The sequence below is a fragment of the Pelodiscus sinensis genome, chromosome 6 (genome assembly GCF_052426305.1).
Source record: "Pelodiscus sinensis isolate ZL-2025 chromosome 6, ASM5242630v1, whole genome shotgun sequence".
Lineage (NCBI taxonomy): Eukaryota > Metazoa > Chordata > Testudines > Trionychidae > Pelodiscus > Pelodiscus sinensis.
Window position 1 is genome coordinate 37189115 of NC_143057.1, and position 19225 is coordinate 37208339.

The 19225-nt window shown below is 44.0% G+C and overlaps 1 protein-coding gene across 2 annotated transcripts in view; it reads left to right on the forward strand.

Moving 5' to 3' along the window:
* PCSK5 (proprotein convertase subtilisin/kexin type 5) overlaps positions 1–10706 on the forward strand; it is a 336184-nt gene extending 325478 nt beyond the window's left edge. For both annotated transcript variants that reach the window (XM_075931728.2, XM_025178860.3), the window contains 5 exons: positions 3264–3441; positions 3889–4106; positions 7009–7109; positions 9318–9504; positions 10294–10706. In XM_075931728.2, coding sequence (XP_075787843.2) covers positions 3264–3441; positions 3889–4106; positions 7009–7109; positions 9318–9504; positions 10294–10706 — 1097 coding nt within the window. The remainder of the gene's footprint in view (positions 1–3263; positions 3442–3888; positions 4107–7008; positions 7110–9317; positions 9505–10293) is intronic.
* The last annotated feature ends 8519 nt before the right edge of the window (positions 10707–19225 follow it).

Consider the following 19225-nt stretch of genomic DNA (forward strand, 5'->3'; position numbering starts at 1 on the left):
AACCATGGGGCTTCAAATTGCACTTTCTACTAGTCCTGTTCACGAAATGCCATGTGATCCATATTCAATAGGCTCAAAAGCAATTGAACATTGCAATTCCAGTATGACAGATAGTTTTCAGGCAACAGGCCAACTGATTATCTGGAGCTAGTCAAGAAATCTCTTGACTATGTGAGACCAGCCCTGAAGTTTGGACATATGTTTAAGTTTGAGCCTGACAAACTTTGAGGCCCAAAGCAGATCTTAACTATCATGATACTTAAGAACTAAATCTTTTCTGTCACTTACTCACTGCTGGATTTCAACTGTCTTTTTCTACAACCTTGATTACAAGGGGGTGGCTTTAAAATCACATTAAGAACCATCTGGTCCTTTTCAGAGGGACTTTTAACCCTGCCGGCACATTTTGCAAATGGGGCTATTTTGCACACATAAAACTCATGTATATATGCAAATGTGGGTTCGTTCAAATGCCTTGATATGATGAACTGTAAAATACAAAAACAGCCACAAATCTTACTATATATTTTGAAAATGTGTGTCTGTCTGTGAGTCTGTTTGTTCAAGAACTCCTCCTAAACAGTAAGAGCTAGAACCACCAAATTTGGCATGCAGCTTCCTCCTATCATAACTTAAAGTAAGGTAAGGGCTTGATTGTGCCAGGACAATGGGATATGCCTGGAATTTGATTGTTTCTCATAAAATGAAAAGGGAGGGAACTGGTTGGAGTTATAGGGTACGCCTATACTAGCCCCCTAGATCAATCTAGGGAGGCTAATGAGGGCAACCGGAATTGCAAATCAAGCCTGGGATTTAAATATCCCACGCTTGATTTGCATGTTCCCGGCCAGTCGCCATTTTAGAAATTGACTAGCCCAAAGTAACTGCCTGCGTCTACACGCGGCAGTGAAACGGGATTCCAGAATAAAGCCCCTAAATCGAATTAGGTGGTAAACTTCATTCCACGAGGAATACCACCTAATTTGATGTAGGGCTTTATTCCGGAATCCCCTTTCACTGCTGCGTGTAGACGTGGGCAGTTACTTCGGGCTAGTCAATTTCTAAAATGGCGACCAGCCTGGAACATGCAAATCAAGCGTGGGATATTTAAATCCCAGGCTTGATTTGCAATTCTGGTTGCCCTCATTAGCCTCCCTAGATCGATCTAGGGGGCTAGTGTAGACGTACCCATACTGTAGAGTAGAATAACCACAGAGAGGCAGCGAGGGGGCAGAGGTGGGAAAAGGGACAGCTATCTAGATATTGCAGAGTTTGTCTGTTTGTGGGCACCCCTCCCTCAGCTGTGCCCATTGCAGCTACAGTGCCATGAACAGGAGCGTCTCATTGGCTCCCAGCTGCTGAGATGAGAAAGGACTGGGCTTGTCCTCTCTCCCCAGGGAATCCTGCATACTGAACCCTTCATGTCCAGCCCCACCCAAAGCAATGATTTAAATGAAGAAAAACAAAAATGTATTTGAGTTCAGGACCCAAGCAATGTCAGGTGAATCTTCTAGTCTGCACATACAGTTAAGGAGGTTCACTACAAAAATGTCCCCCCTTCAATGAGTCAGGCTTCTTTGGACTTCATTTCATGCAAACTGATGTATGAAGTGAAGAACAGAAGTTTGCCTGACTAAAGATTGGGTTTAAAATATAAGAGCCATCAGGATTTAGTATTTAGTGAATATGTGTGTATAAAAACAAACAAACAAACAAACAAAAATGAGCATTTAAAAAATTCATCAAGGACCAAATTTCCTTCAGAGAAGCAAGTTCCATATCAAAAATAGAGAAACATTATTGTAGGACCAAATCCTGAAACTGATTGATTGATTGATTGATTTTGTGAATCTGTCTTAGGGCAAAAATAAACAATTTTGCAGAAAAATACCATTTTAATCACACATTTCTTCCTTCTTGCAATCACCATAGTGAGAGAATGTGGTAATAGAGTTGGGTATTAACTAAAGCTTTTAATCCCAATCATAGCTCCAGACTTCAATCAGAGTTCCCAGCTCTGAACTAAATTGGAACAATGAATCACGATTCTTTGAGCTTTGAAAAGTTGAGATGTTGATCCAGATATTGAACCTCAAGTCTGTAAGGGATGTGAGGGTTTGGTTCAGGCCCCATTTCACTACTAACCAGCAATATCATTTTGCTCATTGCTGTCTGTACATTAGATTGAGATAGCTAGGCAGACAACCTATAGTCCAGAAAGTGGCATACAAAATATCAAAGAAATTATATTAGTGAGGAGAAATATTCCTTTGACTAAATGGAACTTGAGTAATGAAACATGCTAGAAAGTTTATTTCACTTTGGGTGCATCTACACTGCACCTATAGCTTGAGCTATGCAAATTGCATATCTTATTTCAAGTCAATTTCAAAATAGCTTATTTTGTAATTTGGCGCTGTCTACACAGTGCCAAATTTTGAAATAACTCGCTATTCTGAAACGTCCTTACTCCTTGCGGAATGAGGCTTACAGGGATGTTGGAATAGCGAGCCCATTATATTTCGAAATAATGGGCTTACTGTTAAGAAGCTGCAGTGTAGACATAGCCTTTGTGAGTAGTCACTGCTCTCCTTCACTCTAATTAGCACTTGGTAGATTGAAGCCCATATGGTTAAATGATTCAGTCCTGGCCTTACATTCCAGATCTGTGTTCTGTTCATTGCCCTCTGAAATCTCAGTGCAACATTGTGATATTCATGGTACATTTGGCAGACCTGCAAGTACATTCTCCTGTCATACAAAGCAACAGCCAAGCTACTCAATTATTCACTGGGATTAAAGCCATCAAGCTATTAAGGCTCAACATCCTAATTAAGCCTGTAGACTTGACCAAATATGCATCAAAACTGAGCTAAGTATTTAGAATCAGAAGCAGGGAACCCAAGAGATAAATGACACTGCACAAGGAGGGATAACATTTCCTGAGGATTATTGCTTCCTTTCTATGTTCTGTTATAAATCACTGATTCTGTTTGCTATTAATTATTGTGCATGATAATCTCTTGATATCTTTCAGCAATTAACAAGGACACAATCCCTGCCCTGAAGATCTTACAGTCTATATTAGAAAAGAAAATAGAAACAAATGAAGGAATAAGACACAAAATAATTTATGTACCAGGGCTCCTTTCTGGCTCTGCTAGGCTCTGCTAGAGACTCTGTGGTGGGATATATTATCTAGCTTCAATGGGGAGAAGAGAATATTGTATGTAATCCTTGGTTCTGCATTATTCCCTCTGCAGATACAACCTGTCTAAAAATGTGTCCTGATGGATATTATGTTGACAGTGATGAGGGACGATGTTTCACATGCCACAGCACCTGTGAGACTTGCAATGGAAAGCACAGCACACAGTGCCTTTCCTGCAGATCAGGCTGGTACAAACAATCAACAGGATGCGTACAGGTCTGCACAGTTGGGTAAGGCTCCAAGATGTAGTTAAAAGCTACTTTGGCTGCAGAGCTTTGTTAAACTATAACATGTAGCCTTCAATTCTGCTTTTTCTTTTAAGTGAAAGTTTCTCATGTGCTTTCTCCTCATTAAAGTTGCCCTCTAGGGAAAATTTAGGATCTCCCTGGTAAAGAGGTAGACTGGAGCAAGATCACCTGAGTCCTGATCCACAGGCGCATCCAATTACTTTAGGACTGAATTTGCCCCACTATTTTAGAAAGTGCTGCTCTTTGCAAAACTCAGAGGGCCAAATAGCATGTGTGCATTTAAGGTAATACACTCCATCCGCTACTACTGACATTTTGCAAAGAAACGAGTAATCAAGAAATGGAAGCTTTGCAATAGATGATAGGAATGGATCTTTTCCAACCATGTAAACATTTTCAAACTTTCACCTCTTCAAAAATTTCTTTCAGATACTATGCAAACAATTCTACCGGATTGTGTGAGAGATGCCACAAGAGCTGCAAGGAGTGTTTGGGACCTCAGCACACAGACTGTCTGTCCTGTGATGAACATTTCTTCCTGCTGACATCCAAGAATGAATGTCTCCCCTCTTGCCCTGAATATTATTATGAGGATCATGATACAAACTCCTGTGAAAGATGCCACCCTACTTGCAGCTCCTGCACAGGTAAGATCCTATAGTGTGTGCTTCTCTGCCACAAAAGCTTTAAAATATTATCTACATCTCTGTCCGACTCTTTCTACTCAAGATTTCAGTAACATTGTGCGGTAAGTAACTTACATTCATTTATGAATTCTGAACAGTTTTCTAATCATTCTGTACTTGTTTCACCAAAAGTACCACTAGAAAGATTTAGAAGTCTGTTAGCTACTAATAATTGCACTGTAAAACAACCTCTTCGCTGAAATCAGCACTTACTCCACAGTAGTTCTATTTAAATCAATGGGGCTATTCACAAAGGCCATGTCTACACTACAGATAAGATCAAAGCAGTTGCAGTCGATCTTACAGAGTTCGAATTAGTGGGTCTAGGGAAGACACACTAATTCAAACTGAGAGGGCACTTCCATCGATGCCGGTACTCCTGCTTCTACAAGGAGTAAGGGAAGTTGAAGGGAGAATGTTCTCCCTACATCTTCCCACAGTATGGACGGCGCCAAAATTCGAGTTAAGATACTTAGACTTCAGCTATGCAATTAACGTAGCTGAAGTTGTGTATCTTAATTCGAACTTATCCGCTAGTGTAGACCAGGCCAAAGAGAGATAATACTCAAACCCAGGAAGGGCACTAAAAATTAAAAGGATAGATTCTGATTCCCTTATACATACTGTGGCTATGTCTACACTGGCAGCGTCTTGTGCAAGAACAGCCGTTCTTACACAAAAACTTGCCTGCTGTCTACACTGCACGCACGTTCTTGCCCGAGTAAATTTACAGTATAGCCTTGTAAAACAGGGCTTGTTCCAGAAGAGTTATTCCTCTCCCCACGAGGAATAAGCCTCTTGCGCAAGAGCTCTTCCACAAGAGGTCAGTGAAGACAGGCAACATGAATTTCTTGTGCAAGAAGCCCTTATGGTTACTATGGCCATCAGAGCTTTCTTGCACAAGAGAGCATCCACGCTGCCATGGATGCTCTTGTGCAAAAGCATATCTCTTGTGCAAAAGCGCATGCCAGCGTAGACGTGCTCTTGTGGAAGACTTTTTGCACAAGAAGTCTTCCATAAAACAGTTCTTGCTCAAGAAGCAGCCAGTGTAGACGTAGCTACTGAGTAATTCCTTCCTTTTATTATGAGTGACAGTCCCATTAAATACACTACTATGTGTAAGTCGGGGTTTCAGAAGCTGGTCTCAAGTTTTCAGAGATGAATGATTCTCAAAGGTAGGGTCAGAAATGTGTGTATGTCTTGTTTTGAAACACAGTCAAATATTTTTGAAATTCACCTTGAGACACCATCCATTTTGTACTATTGCCATCTTTATCCAATCCGGTGCTAGCTTGCTTGCTTGCTTGCTTATTTGTTTGTTGGTTGGTTGGTTTTTCAAAAAAATGTATCTTGTATCCAATTTTGAGCTGAGCTGCACTAGTCACCTTGGATTCAGACAATTTCCTAGTTTCCCTGAATGGAATCAAATACTGGCCCCCAGGTGCTATTCTGTAGCTCTGAATGTACTACATAAAAGTTTGCATTGAAGAATGCAGATGGTTAATCTCATCATCATAATATTTGAAAATAACTCCTAGAATGAAATATCACCTTCGAATCCATTACATTATTATGGCAAATTATTATAATCAACAGTAAAAATTTTCGCTTCGATTTGGAATCTGAAATGTTGTAATTTGCAATCTGCCTTCTGCCGTTGTTTTTTAATTTGATTTGCCATTCATGCTACTGGGCACATTGTCTTTGTAACTATGGTAGAAAAGAGAGATGGAATATGAGTGAGTCTGCTAGTTAATAATAATCCTAAACAAAAAGTGAATGACCTGTGTGCAACTGTTGTCATGTAGCTGTGCTGGGGAAGAACTATGGCTAGAGAGTCATGATTCTTTTCCTGCTCCCCCACTTGCTACAGGAGGAAATGATTTATTCCAGACCAGGAGACTGTGAAGCTCTATTGACTGGCATTTTGAGGCAGAAGAGCCATGGCTCTAAATATGTCTCTTCCTTCTTTCTTCCTCACACACTTACGGGGAAGAAGCAACTGCACAGCCCCTTTCCTGCACAGGGAAGTCAGTACTGTGACCCAGATCACCCTGATGCAGCAGGTCAGGAATAGAGGGTTGTGTGGCCATGTTAGGCTACACATTTCTACTAATTTCACTCCTTTGTCCACTTCTACCATTATTATTTTCTTCTTTTCTCACATGGCTGGATATAGGGGCGAGGAGAATTGTTTGAAATCTGATTGGACATCCCCATTTTCACATTAATCATGGCAAACCATCCACTTCAATATGCCACACAAGTTGTGCCTGTGACATTTGTATTTGTCTATGAAATTGTTTGTGTAACAAACCAAAAACACACGAAGTGTTGTGTTGGGTTTTATGTAAGAAAGCAAACATTATAGCAAATCATCTGAATCACTAATAAGAAAATGGCTCTACTCTTTGCCATATCTGGTAATATTTGATTGTAGTGTTGTTATAGCCATGTCATTCCCAGTATATGAGAAAGAATATAAGAAATATTGTTTTATTAGACTAACTGCAGTTGGTGAAAAAAGCAAGTTTTCGAGTTACAGAGTTCTTCAGTAAACCAGAGCCCCCCACTTCCCTTGTCTCTCTCAGTAATCTTTTAGCATTTCATGAACTTAAAAATATACACTGAAAAATGTTTGTGAGCACCCAGAGTTTGAACAGCACATTTCCCCCCCTTAATGTATGGCTCAAGCACTTTTCAACACAGACTTCTTAATGTTAGGCCTGTTCAGTACTGATGCTTAACAACAAGTGGTATTGTTGAGAACTGATTGGCATAGTTTCTAAAGGAAGATGATAACTTTTCATATTCCAGTATAAAACTGTTATTTTATTTTATTTTATTTTATTTTATTTTAAAGGGAAAGGAGCTCTCAGTTGTACGGCCTGTGTGTGGAGTTATCATCTAGCAGGTGGAATCTGCTACTCTGAATGTTTTGCTGGAGAATACAAAGTCTCAAAGGTACTATCTATATACAAACATTTTCTTTGGCGCCTTCTACACTAAACTCTAGCAAATATTTACATTAAAATGGATGAAAAATCCAAAGGAGAAAAGCAGAACACTGTGGCTGTGTCTACATTGGCCCCTATTCCGTAATAGGGATGCAAATGTAGCACTTTGGAATAGGCAAATCTGCGGAGGATTTAAATATCCCCCGCGGCATTTGCATTAACATGGCTGCCGCTTTTTTCCGGCTTGTAGATAAGCCGGAGAAAAGCGCCAGTCTGGACGCGATCCTCCGGAAAATAAGCTCTTTTCCGGAGGATCTCTTATTCCTACTTGAAAGGAATAAGAGATCCTCCGGAAAAGGGCTTATTTTCCGGAGGATCGCGTCCAGACTGGCGCTTTTCTCCGGCTTATCTACAAGCCGGAAAAAAGCGGCAGCCATGTTAATGCAAATGCCGCGGGGGATATTTAAATCCCCCGCGGATTTGCCTATTCCAAAGTGCTACATTTGCATCCCTATTACGGAATAGTGGCCAATGTAGACACAGCCACAGTGTTTTTGCTCAATTCAAAACTTACTTTTATTCCCCCCTCGGTAGAGAAGACATGGTTCCAAATGCTTCTCTGAAATGAATGGAATTCCATCCTTGTAAAACAGAAACAAAAAACAGGACTATGTAGCACTTTAAAGACTAACAAGATGGTTTATTAGGTGATGAGCTTTTGTGGGCCAGACCCACTTCCTCAGATCAAATTGTGGAAGAAAATAGGCATGACCATATATACCAAAGGGATACAATAAAAAAAAAGTGAATACATATAAAAAGGACAAATCAAATTTCAGAACAGAGGAGAGATGGGGGGGGGGAAGGTAAATGTCTGTGAGCTAATGATATTAGAGGTGATAATTGGGGAAGCTATCTTTGTAATGGGTAAGATAATTAGTGTCTTTGTTAAGACCCTGACGTAAAGTGTCAAATTTAAGCATGAATGACAGTTCAGAGGTTTCTCTTTCAAGTCTGGTGTTAAAATGCCTTTGAAGCAGTATGCAGGTAATCAAGTTGTTGAGACAATGCCCTTTCTTATGTGCATGACAGAGGGTGTCAATTGAGAGATGGCCCACATAATGGGGGATACTTCAGATGTGTATGAATGAATGGTAGGCATTAAAACAGGCATTTCCTTACTTCTCCTTCCAAAGGATTCCATAAGAGATGGATTTAATTCACCCTTTCTTTTGTATCTTTTCCCAGTTGTTCTAGCTACCTCAATTATCCTAGCAGCATTATTGAGCAGTTTGTTTCAAGGTTGTGCCATTATTATTATTATTTGTATTGTTATAAAGCCTAGGCCCCAGTCACAGACCTGGGTTCCATTGTGCTATGCACTGTACAAATACAAAACAAAAATTCCTGCCCCAAAAAGCTTACATTGTAAGTACGTTTTAGAGCTACTCTGTGACTGATTCTGCGTGCTTCCTATGAGATATTGGTTAATGCCTTGACTTCCCAACGGCATTCAGCACTTCACAGGATCTGTCTCCCACAAGACAGCAGATGGTATGGAACAGGGATAACCAACTATGTTACTTCTACACTATTTGTTTTCTCTAGTACGTTTCATACCAGCCATAGGGACCCAGCTCAGATTCATTTGCCATGTCAATTAACTGAGCTAGGCCATATAGTTATTTGCTGATTGTTACATGTAAATTAACTATTAAGAGAATTGTGGTGCATTAGGCTTCAAGAATGGAGGCTTATATTTAAAAACTACTTCAGTGTTTTACATTACTGTAGGCTGGAGCTTTGCTGTCAATGTACTTTTTGTTAATGCTGATGACAGAAGACATTACAGAGATGTGTATAGGTCACCAAGAAAATAAATGGCAGTCATTAGCATGTGTATGTTCCAGCTTCTGTTCTCTGTCAGCTCACAGAGGATAAGGGTTGTTACAGTTCCAGTTACAGGGCCTTGTCTTGTTAGCTCAAGATGTAGTAGCTCATGCTTTTTGCTCTGGAGGTACCCCATTGAATCCCTGGTTTATCAGCCAAGATGGTGGCCATCACCTAAACACTATGACTAAATCCTGCTCCCAACAAATTTTGCCCTTGATGTCCATGGGACCAGAATCTATTCTTTCAGATTACAGCAGCATACGCTCCATGCTGAACTAGCAAAGGCAAGCCAATGTGATTTGATTGTGTTCTGTATCTCAAGGGGGACGAATCAGAATGTGAAAAATGCCATGAGACCTGCATAGAGTGCAAAGGGCCTGGACCCCTCAATTGCACTGTGTGTCCAGCTAACATGAAACTCTACCTAGACGAGGGCCGCTGCGTGCAGTGCTGTGATGGCTTTAATCTCACAAAAATCCAGGAGTGTTGCGATTGCAGTAAAACAGAAGGTAGGACTGAGATGAAGAACAATGTTGATATTTAACTACCTTGTGGTCTGTTGGGTAGTTTTTGGTTTTTTAACTGACTTTCTTCTGAGCAACAAAATTATCAGTGCAGAACTTTGTGCATTCAAATGCACCACCACCAGAGTGTCTAGAGATAGTCTCTCTCAGGGTATGTCTACACTACCACCCTAGTTCGAACTAGGGTGGTAATGTAGGCATACCGCACTTGCAAATGAAGCCCGGGATTTGAATTTCCCAGGCTTCATTTGCATAAGCCGGCCGGCGCCATTTTTAAATGCCGGCTTGTTCGAACCCCGTGCCGCGCGGCTACACGCGGCACGGGCTAGATAGTTCGAACTAGCAAGCCATTCCGAACTATCTGTACACCTCGTTCAAATCCTGGGCTTCATTTGCAAGTGCGGTATGCCTACATTACCACCCTAGTTCGAACTAGGGTGGTAGTGTAGACATACCCTCAGTGATGCTATCAGACCCCAGTAGACAGCTTCCAAGTCTTCTCAGAGTATGTAATGATCTGATTGAATGGGAATTGCCTGGGTAAATAGATGGCAAATTGAGGCATCATTTTAAATGCACGTCAAATGCCCCCGTGGTGTAACTGCATTGTAGCTACTCAAAGTAGATACAATGTTTGATATCAGAGATAAATTCGTCCCAACACATTTAAATTGCTAGTGTGTTCTATTAGAGAAAATACATATACTTTTACCTAAACTTCATGACATTAAGTATGTCATGTTGTTCACATTTTTTATTACTTTTAACTTGCAGATGAGTGTGTATTACATCCCGGTCTGAATCTATCAACTGAAAGCAAAGGGAAAACTGCTTTGTTTGTTGCTACCTCCATTTTGCTGATCCTCTGCATTGGAGCCATTGCAGTCATCTGGAGAAGATCACGAGCCAAAACTCAGCCAGTAAACAAAGGTGGGTACGAGAAGCTGACAGATCACTCAAAATCCTTCCCTTCTTACAAGAGCAACCACCATGGGAGCACCAGCTACCAAGATGATCAAGTGATTGAGTATAAAGACTGGGATAAAGAAGATGAAGATGACGACGATGATGATGATATTGTATATATGAGCCAGGATGGCACAGTCTATCGTAAATTTAAATATGGCCTTCTGCAGGATGAGGACGATGAACTGGAATATGATGATGAAAGTTATTCATTTAGATAATTTTTTATTATTTTGTGTATTTTCTTCTTGGATACCTCTGTCATTACATTAAATCAATTTAGTTAGGTTATAGGAGATGTAACATATTTTTTCTCTGCATGACTGGGATCAAGCAGAAATGTATGTTCTTGGTAATTCTAAGAAACACGGATTTTATCTATATATACTGTGAAAGCAAAGTTATTAAACTTTCGTTTCTAAAACATTTTATAAAACCTGGATGGGTATTTCAAGAATCAGCACTCAAGAAATGAGGTGTTGAAAAGATTATTTTTCTGTATACTCATGTATGGAAATAAAATATTTTTCAGTATGTATATGTAAGTGCATAGGTATATAAAATAGACCCACACATCCAACTAGCACTTGCCAATCTCTTTTTAAAAATACCCAATATAAACAAGAGAGGCATATTTATTTACATATGTCTCTGGGATAGACTGTCACTTGTTTACTTCTGTGTGATTATATTTTGCACTATAGTTCACATTATAATATGTGATTTTAAATATTTACTTTTTTTTCCTTTCATGATATTATCCAAAGCACTGGTACTCCCCCAAATCTGACATATTTCTATAAGATTTCTTCCTAAAAGATATATCTCTGACATTCAGTTTTAGCTAAAATTTAGATAACTGTGGCCCCATTCCAATATATTGTTATATCCATGACTTGAAACAAAAAGATAAAATACATCTGAAATATTTTATATGACATCAACTCCAGATTAATTTTGATCTTCGTGAGTATATATTTTAAACAATGTTTCATTTGTACATACTTATTTGGACATAGTACAAAGGAGTGTTTAGTCTATAAATATGTATGTGAAAAAAATCTCAAGATTATAGGAAGTTGTCACAGAACAGACATGAATGCAAAAGATTTATTAATCCTACTTTTTCATATCTATCACAAATGGCTTTGGATGTTCAGATAATAGAAAAGGGAGTAATCAAAACTGCACTGAAAAAAATGTACAATGAAACAAAGGAAGACAATAATGATTTTTTCATCATTACGGATTATGTAATTTATTGCATTATATGAAAAGATGCTAAACCTGGTTCCTTTGTTGTGAAAGAATAAACTGAATCTTTGTACATACGCATGCAGAGAAGGTTGTTATTCACTAGCAATATATCTATGAGGGGGCGCCGTCACCCTGCCCCCTCTGTGAACGAGCTGCGGTGCTGGGTGGCAGGTGGCATGGTGTGCCGAGGATCTGTGGTACATGCACGAGCGGCCCGGCGGGCTGTTCAAAAGGAACACTGGCACACCCGAACGGGGTGAGCGAGCTGGCTGACACGGAAGGCGGTGGCTGCTACCAGGGTGGGGGGAGAGAGAGACTGGGGAGGAATGGCAGCAAGCAGTTGAAAGAGCCCAGGAGGCGGAAGGAACACCAGCCACCGAGGAGGCCAGCAGGAGCATAGCAGGTACAGGGGCCATCAGGGCGGGAAGCAAGGGAGACCGGCCCCAGGGGCCCGAGACCAAGGCCAGCGGATCAGCCGGCGGACCACCAGCAGCTGTTCCCATGGCAGGGAGCTCTCCGGGAGAGGACAGCAGTGTGACGCGTGGCGGTTTGACAGGCAGGACACCAGCCACTGCCCTCCCGTTAGGCAGCACCCCAAGAGGGTACGGCAGGGGGATGAGCACCACAGTGACGGACACCTTTCGGCGACCAGAGAACCATGAAGACAGCGCAGCGGTGAGGCGCAGGAGCATCGGTTGGAGACGCAGTGTGTGACGGGGTAGGAAGCGGGCCAGGGGAAAAAGCAACTAAGGGGAGTCCAGGAGTGAGTTGGCATCGGCTTCTGAAAGGGACCCTGTGATGGGGCGAACAGGCCCCGCACTGAAGGACTGGGAGTAGCCCAGGCCCAGGTGGCTGAAAGAACCCCGCCCCTCCAGCCCTGTGGGTCATGCTCCCAGCAGAGCCAGCATATAAAGTCAGAGGGAGTCCGGCAAAGGGAGGGGCAGCTGGAGGCTGGAAGGGCCCAGGCTGCAAACCCGGTGTTCCTGCAGCAGCTCAGACCAGTGCGAGGGCCAGCACAGGACTCCGGGAGAGCAGCCAGCCGCCAACCCCGCCTGAGGGACCGGACACCTACGCTGCCAGCCCCGGCCTGGACCGACGCTCAGGCGGACAGACCATGAGGGGGTGCCAGGGGGTAGGACGCATCCCAGGGCAAGGGATTTATAACGCAGCTCGGTGCGTATCGGCTGGATTCCCCCCCGAGCAGGCAGGACCTAGAGTCCCTGCCTACAGGGCCCTGGGCTGGGACCCGGTGGAGAGGGAGGCCCGGGTCTCCCTACCGCCCCTTTCCGCACCCTGGGGAATTACCCGGTAAGGAGAGGCTTTTTCCCGGAGCTAGGCCTCTAGTACCATATATGCCCTGAGAGAGGGGCCGGGACCAAGACGCAGGACCCTAGAAGGAGGACGCACCCCACGTCAGAAGCATACACCGCGACAGACCCCCTGAGGACAACTCGCCGCTCCGAGGGCCCTGGACCAGGGCCCAGAGGAAAGGGCGGGCCCGGACTCCTTACCCCACCAACCACTCTTCATACAGCAAGGGACCCACGACCAGGCCGAGCCAACCCGGTTGGACTCCAGATCAGGAACTGAAAGGCTGTTCGCTGGCGGGAACCTCCCCAGTGGAAAAGGGAGAGGAGACACACAGCCAGGGAGAGTAGGAACTCCCCAGAGACCTAATAGGCCCTGTAGGTCAGGACCCCCTCTGGACCATGGCACTAAGCCTCATTCCCAGGCGGCCCGACCCTTGAAGACAAGACTAAACTAAGACAGGGTGGGGTTGCCATCGGTTTACACCAGGGGAGCCCCCACCCCACACGGGTTTAGCGGCCACTAGGGCCGCCGACAATGCCCTTTTGACTAGGCTTTTAAGTGACTTGTGTTCAATGCTCCCCTCTGCTGCAGAGTTCCTATGTGATCATGGGCAAATCCCTTAATTAGTCTCAGTCTACACTCAGCTTTAAATAAGAGCTAATAATACTTCTCTATCTCATGGGACTGCTAATTCATTAATGTTTGTGCAGGGCTCATATACTATGGTAAGAGATACCTTCTAAAAACTTATATAATGCATTTAATAGTCCTTTTCTGCTTACAATGACGCCTGCCTCCGGGGGGGGGGGCAGGAGCAGAGGGGGAGAGGACAAAGGGAGCAGTTGCCTTGTATCCCAGAGATTCAAAGAGGCCTAGAGCTCCCAGTCCCACCACTGTTACTATGGCAGTGGCAGCGGCTGGAGCCCTGAGCCCCTTTGAATTGATGCCAGAACACCAGAGTGCCACCCCACACAGCTCTGAGGGGTTGGGGGAGGAGGCAGCGTAGTCTGTGCGGCTCTAAGGGCTGACTGCTGTGGGCCCTACCTCTTCTGCCTAAGGCCCCCACGCTCTCTGGGGCGCAGACCTGGCCCTGCTGCTTATAATACGCTATTGGTGTAAACACTTACGAGTGATAGGAGAGGGTTAGAAATATTTGTGATGACATGAATGAAGCAGACTTTAGTATATTTCCAGTATTCTCAGTACTGACATTTACTGCCTGGTTAAAGAAATGACTCTGTAGAGCCCATTTTACTCCTTCAGGTTTCACTCAGTATTTTAAATCTTCTCTGTCCCATGAGATGTCCCAGTGGATTACAGGCAGTCCCCGGGTTACGTACAAGATAGGGACTGTAGGTTTGTTCTTAAGTTGAATCTGTATGTAAGTCGGAACTGGCGTCCAGATTCAGCCGCTGCTGAAACTGACCGCCAGTTCTGACTTACATACAGAATCAACTTAAGAACCCCAGGCGTCCCCAAGTCAGCTGCTGCTGAAACTGATCAGCAGCTGATTCCAGGAAGCCCGGGGCAGAGCAACTCTGCCTCGGGCTTCCTGTAGTCAGCGCTGGTCAGTTTCATCAGAAGCTGACTTGGGGACACCTGGGGCAGAGCAGCTGGGGTGCTGCTGGGTTGCTCCAGTAGCGCCGCTCCTCGGTGCTACTGGACCAACCCAGCAGCACCCCCATCTGCTCTGCCCCAGGCGTCCTGATTCAGCCGCTGCTGAAACTGACCAGCAGCGGCTGAATCAGGACCTGGGGCAGAGCAGCTGGGGTGCTGCCGGGTTGGTCCAGTAGTGCCCAGAGCGGCGCTGCAGGACCAATCCGCAGCGCCCCAGCTGCTCTGCCCCAGGGTCCACAACAAAAGCCTGGTCTGCTGGGGGGGGGGGCACACTAGCTGCGCCCCCCCCCCCAGCAGACTAGGGACACGGGGAGCAGAGCCGCAAGCTCTGGCAAAGTCTCAGAGGTGCAGGACCCTGCCGCAGCTGCGGCTTCAGTCCGGGTGCCTGTGGTCTGCTGGGGACCGTCCCCAGCAGACCACAGGCACCGGGACTGAAGCGGCAGCAGCGGCGGTTCCCCGCGCTTCTGAGGCTTTGCTCTGGCAAAACCTCAGAAGCGCGGGAACCCGCCCGGTGCCCCTGGTCTGCTGGAGACGGTCTCCAGCAGACCAGGGGCACCGGAGCAGCTTACGAACGGGGCTTTCTCGCCCCGGAGCTCGCAGGTAGCAATCCGCCACCTCGACCTCCGGGGCGAGAAAGCCCCATTCGTAAGTGCGGATCCGACATAAGTCGGATCCGCGTAAGTCGGGGACTGCCTGTACAATTACTTTGGATCTCCCTACTGGAGGAATTTTGAGCCAAGTGGCATGTACCCACCTAACTCAGAATAGGGAGCACCTGCTTTCCCTCCATGTATGCATGTCTGATGCTATATAGCAGGGGTGGCAAACCCATGGCTCGCAAGCCTCATGCGGCTCTTCTAATCAACAGCCCATTCACTTTGTTAAAGGGGAAAACAATAATTAGTTCAGGTTTCTTTCCTAGTTCCACCATTTCCCATTCCCTCAAGTTAATGGAAACTAAAAGTGAGCGGGATCTCACAGGATCAGGCCCTTTAGGGTCAAATATTTGTCTAAATAATTGTTAAAGTCCAAACTTCCTATTTACCTCTTTTCTAGTCATGAGTCCAAATCCTAGATCTTGTGAAATCAAGAACCAATTCCTATTGACTTCAAAGGGACTTGGATTTGGCCATTATAAAGCAACTACATCCTATGTCAAGTTTTTATTGGTCATATTACTTGCATTGCTACATAAAAACCAAATATAATGCCCACTGAAGTTAATGGAGATCTTCAATTGGGTTCTAAATTATTTAAATCCTCTTTGTCAAACGGGTATTGGAAATGCAGGTGCTGATTTTAATTACATATCTCATTTTGTAATATAAATGTGGTCTATTTGTTTATGTGTCTATTGTCCCCTGCTTTGAAAACATGGCCATCAGCCTTTTTCACTACAACCACTTACTTGCAGATAAGGGAAAGGGTTAAAACCATTTAACATATTACCAAACATAAATCAACGGCCTATAATTCTAGGACAAGATGTAACAAAAGGTACTTTGAAAATCAAGATTTGCCAAATCATTTAGGTAAAAGCAAAGCCTTGGTGAAAGCTCTCAAAACAAAACGAAGGCTAGAATACCCTTGAAAACATATTTGAAAAGCCATACTGAGCAAAACAACTATTCAGTTTCCTGTTCACAGCCTCTCATTTTACAGTATCCTTATTTTATTAGTGGTTTATATAACTTGTCTTTAAGAACAATCTTCAATCTGAAACTGCCCTTATCAAATGCCAAAGGCTTATGTTAAGCTGTCCCTAGTATGCTTTAAATTGCTTAAAAATGTGTATGAACTGAGCAGCCTTTAGACTCTTGGTCTCAGCATGGGGACTTCTTTTTTCTTATGAAGAAATACTGGTGTGTTTAAAGCTACCTGAATGACTAACAAATGGAAACATTTTCCACACTATTTCCTTCTGAACTCCTGAACTTAGACAGGTATTTATTTTAAACGAAAATTTTGCAACTCACTGATCCATCCATTAGGACCATATTTTTGAATAAATATAAAAGTCACAGTGTTAGCTCACCCCTGAGAACTAGAAACCTTTGATTTCTACTCAGGACTCCTTCTCTGGCTTTGGACAAGTCACTTAACCCAGAACTAAAACGATATTTGAACACCTAATTCCAATGGGTTTTCTGTAGGCATCAAACTCTAAAATGTCTGCACAATGTAGATGTTGAGGGTCAGATCCTCGAAGGTATTTAGGTACCTAACTCCCATCGGAGGTACAGATCTGCCTAATTTTTAGAGTTAAGTGCCTCTGTACACTGCAATGGAATAGGCACCTAAATACCTTTGAAAAATCTAGGCCTTAACCTTTCTATGCTTAGGGTGCAGACCTACCTAATCTTTGGCTTTTGCTCGTCTGCATCCAGCTTGACTTGTTACAAATTGTTTTCTGGATGCCTGAAATTTTAATCTGTATCTTTTGACTCTCATGGTCATACTCTCATATGTCTACACTACAGAGTTTTTTTCAGAAAAACAGTCGTTTTTTCAAAAAAACTTCAATTACGTCCACATTGCAATCACATTCTTTCAAAAGAAAATCAAAAGAACAGAGGGCGTTTTCCAACATTGGCAAACCTCTTTCTACGAGGAAGATGCCTTTTTCTGAAAGAGCTCTTTTGAAAAAAGGCGTGTGTGGACAGGGAAGAGGGAGTTCTTTCGAAAGGAAAGGAAAGAGGAAAAAGCACAGGTGCCCTGGTGGCCATTCTGCCCGTAATAATCGCAGCTTACATGTGAAATAGCATCCATTCAGTGTAGATCGCTTTTTTGATGTGCTTTGACAGCATGGATGCTCTCTTTCAGAAGAAGTTTTTTCGGAAGATCTCTTCCATAAAAGTTTCTTCCGAAAGAAGCCTGCAATCTAGACACAGCCTCATTCTTTCAGCTGCTGCAAGGCAGGCTGAAGAAGGCCTAAAAAGAATCACAAAGAGTTATTACTTTTACTGTATCACAGGAGTTGCAGGAACAGAACTGGCCCAGGCCTGGCCAAAACAAAGCTGCAAGAGTCCTTCCTCCTTTCCATAAGAACAGTGCTTTTGGATGAGATGTGGAACAGGCTGCTGTGAGGAGAAGCCTAAATTCTAAGACGTAGTGGAAGAAAATATTGATTTTGTGCTGGGTGAGTGAGATGGAAGCAATGAAATACATTTTACAAGGTGGAAGATTGATTTTGTGGAGGAAAACTGATTTTGCTGAGGAGAAGGGAATTGATTGTAAGGGTGCGTCCACACACCAAATTTACTTCGGAATAACGGCGATTATTCTGAAATAACTATGCGAGCATCTACATAGCAATTGTGTTATTTCAAAATTATTTTTAAATAACCGGGGCTTATTTTGGTGTTGGTAAATCTCATTGTACGAGGAATAATGCCTTTTCCAAAATAGCTATTTCAAAATAGGAGCTGTGTAGACAGGGCAGCTGCAGTTATGTAATAATAAGGGACCTCCAGCACTTCCCAAGGTGTCCTGCTGGCCACTCTGTCTACACTCTGCCAAACTCTATAGTCCCACCTTCCCCTGGAGCCCTTAAAGCTGCAGCTTCATGAGCCAGGGCAAGAGTGGATAGACTGTGTCCTCCACCATGCACATGGGCATGTCCACATCCCTGACCATGATGGTGCAGTCAGGGAAAAAAGTTCTGGTGTGCAGCTTCTGGAACATGCTGGAGTTGTGGAAGATGTGGGCATTGTGCACCTTTCCCAATCACTCAAAGTAGAAGTCCGTAAACTGGCCCTGATGGTCCGTGATAGCCTACAGGACTATCAAGAAGCATCCCTTCCGGTTGATATAGAAAGAAGCCTGGTGATTGGGCACCCAGATGGGGATGTGAGTGCTATCAATAAGACCCCGCCCCCCTCGCCTCCACAGTTGGGGAAGCCCATGTCATCAAAGCTGGCGATAATGGTATACATGTCACCGAGGTGGATGACCCTGCACAGCAAGATGGCATTGTTGGCCCTCACCACCTATAGGGCACAAACAAACACACAGAGAATCAGAGGGTAGCCAGAAAAAACCTCCCAGGGAGGGGGCTTTTACCACCACCTCCACACTCCCTTTCCCTAGGGAACCCCATTCCAGCAGTCCATCCCCATCCTGGGACAGTAGCCTGAGTGCACCATACCTACATGAGCAGGGCCTTGACGATTGATCTCCCCACGCCTAACTTGTTCCTGATGGAATGGTAGCTATCCAGCATGGTGAGCTTCTTAGGGCGATGGAGGGTCTCGTGTGAATGTCCCATCGCCTGAGAGCAGAGGCAAGCCACTAACAGAACTCCATAAAGGTGTCCTTCCTCATTCAAACATTCTGGAGCCACTGCTGGTCACCCCACTGCTCCATGATGAGCCGGTCCAGATGCCAGAAGCGGCAGTGCACAGAGTGCAAGGGATGGTGAATGGGATCCAGCAGCATGAGCTGTGCCTGCAGAGTGCCGAGGAGGGTCTCCAAGTGCAGCAGGGGATTGGGTTCCTGCAGGACCTGGGAGGCAGCCTACAGAAACTGCTAGGCTGTGTCTAGACTGGCCAGTTTT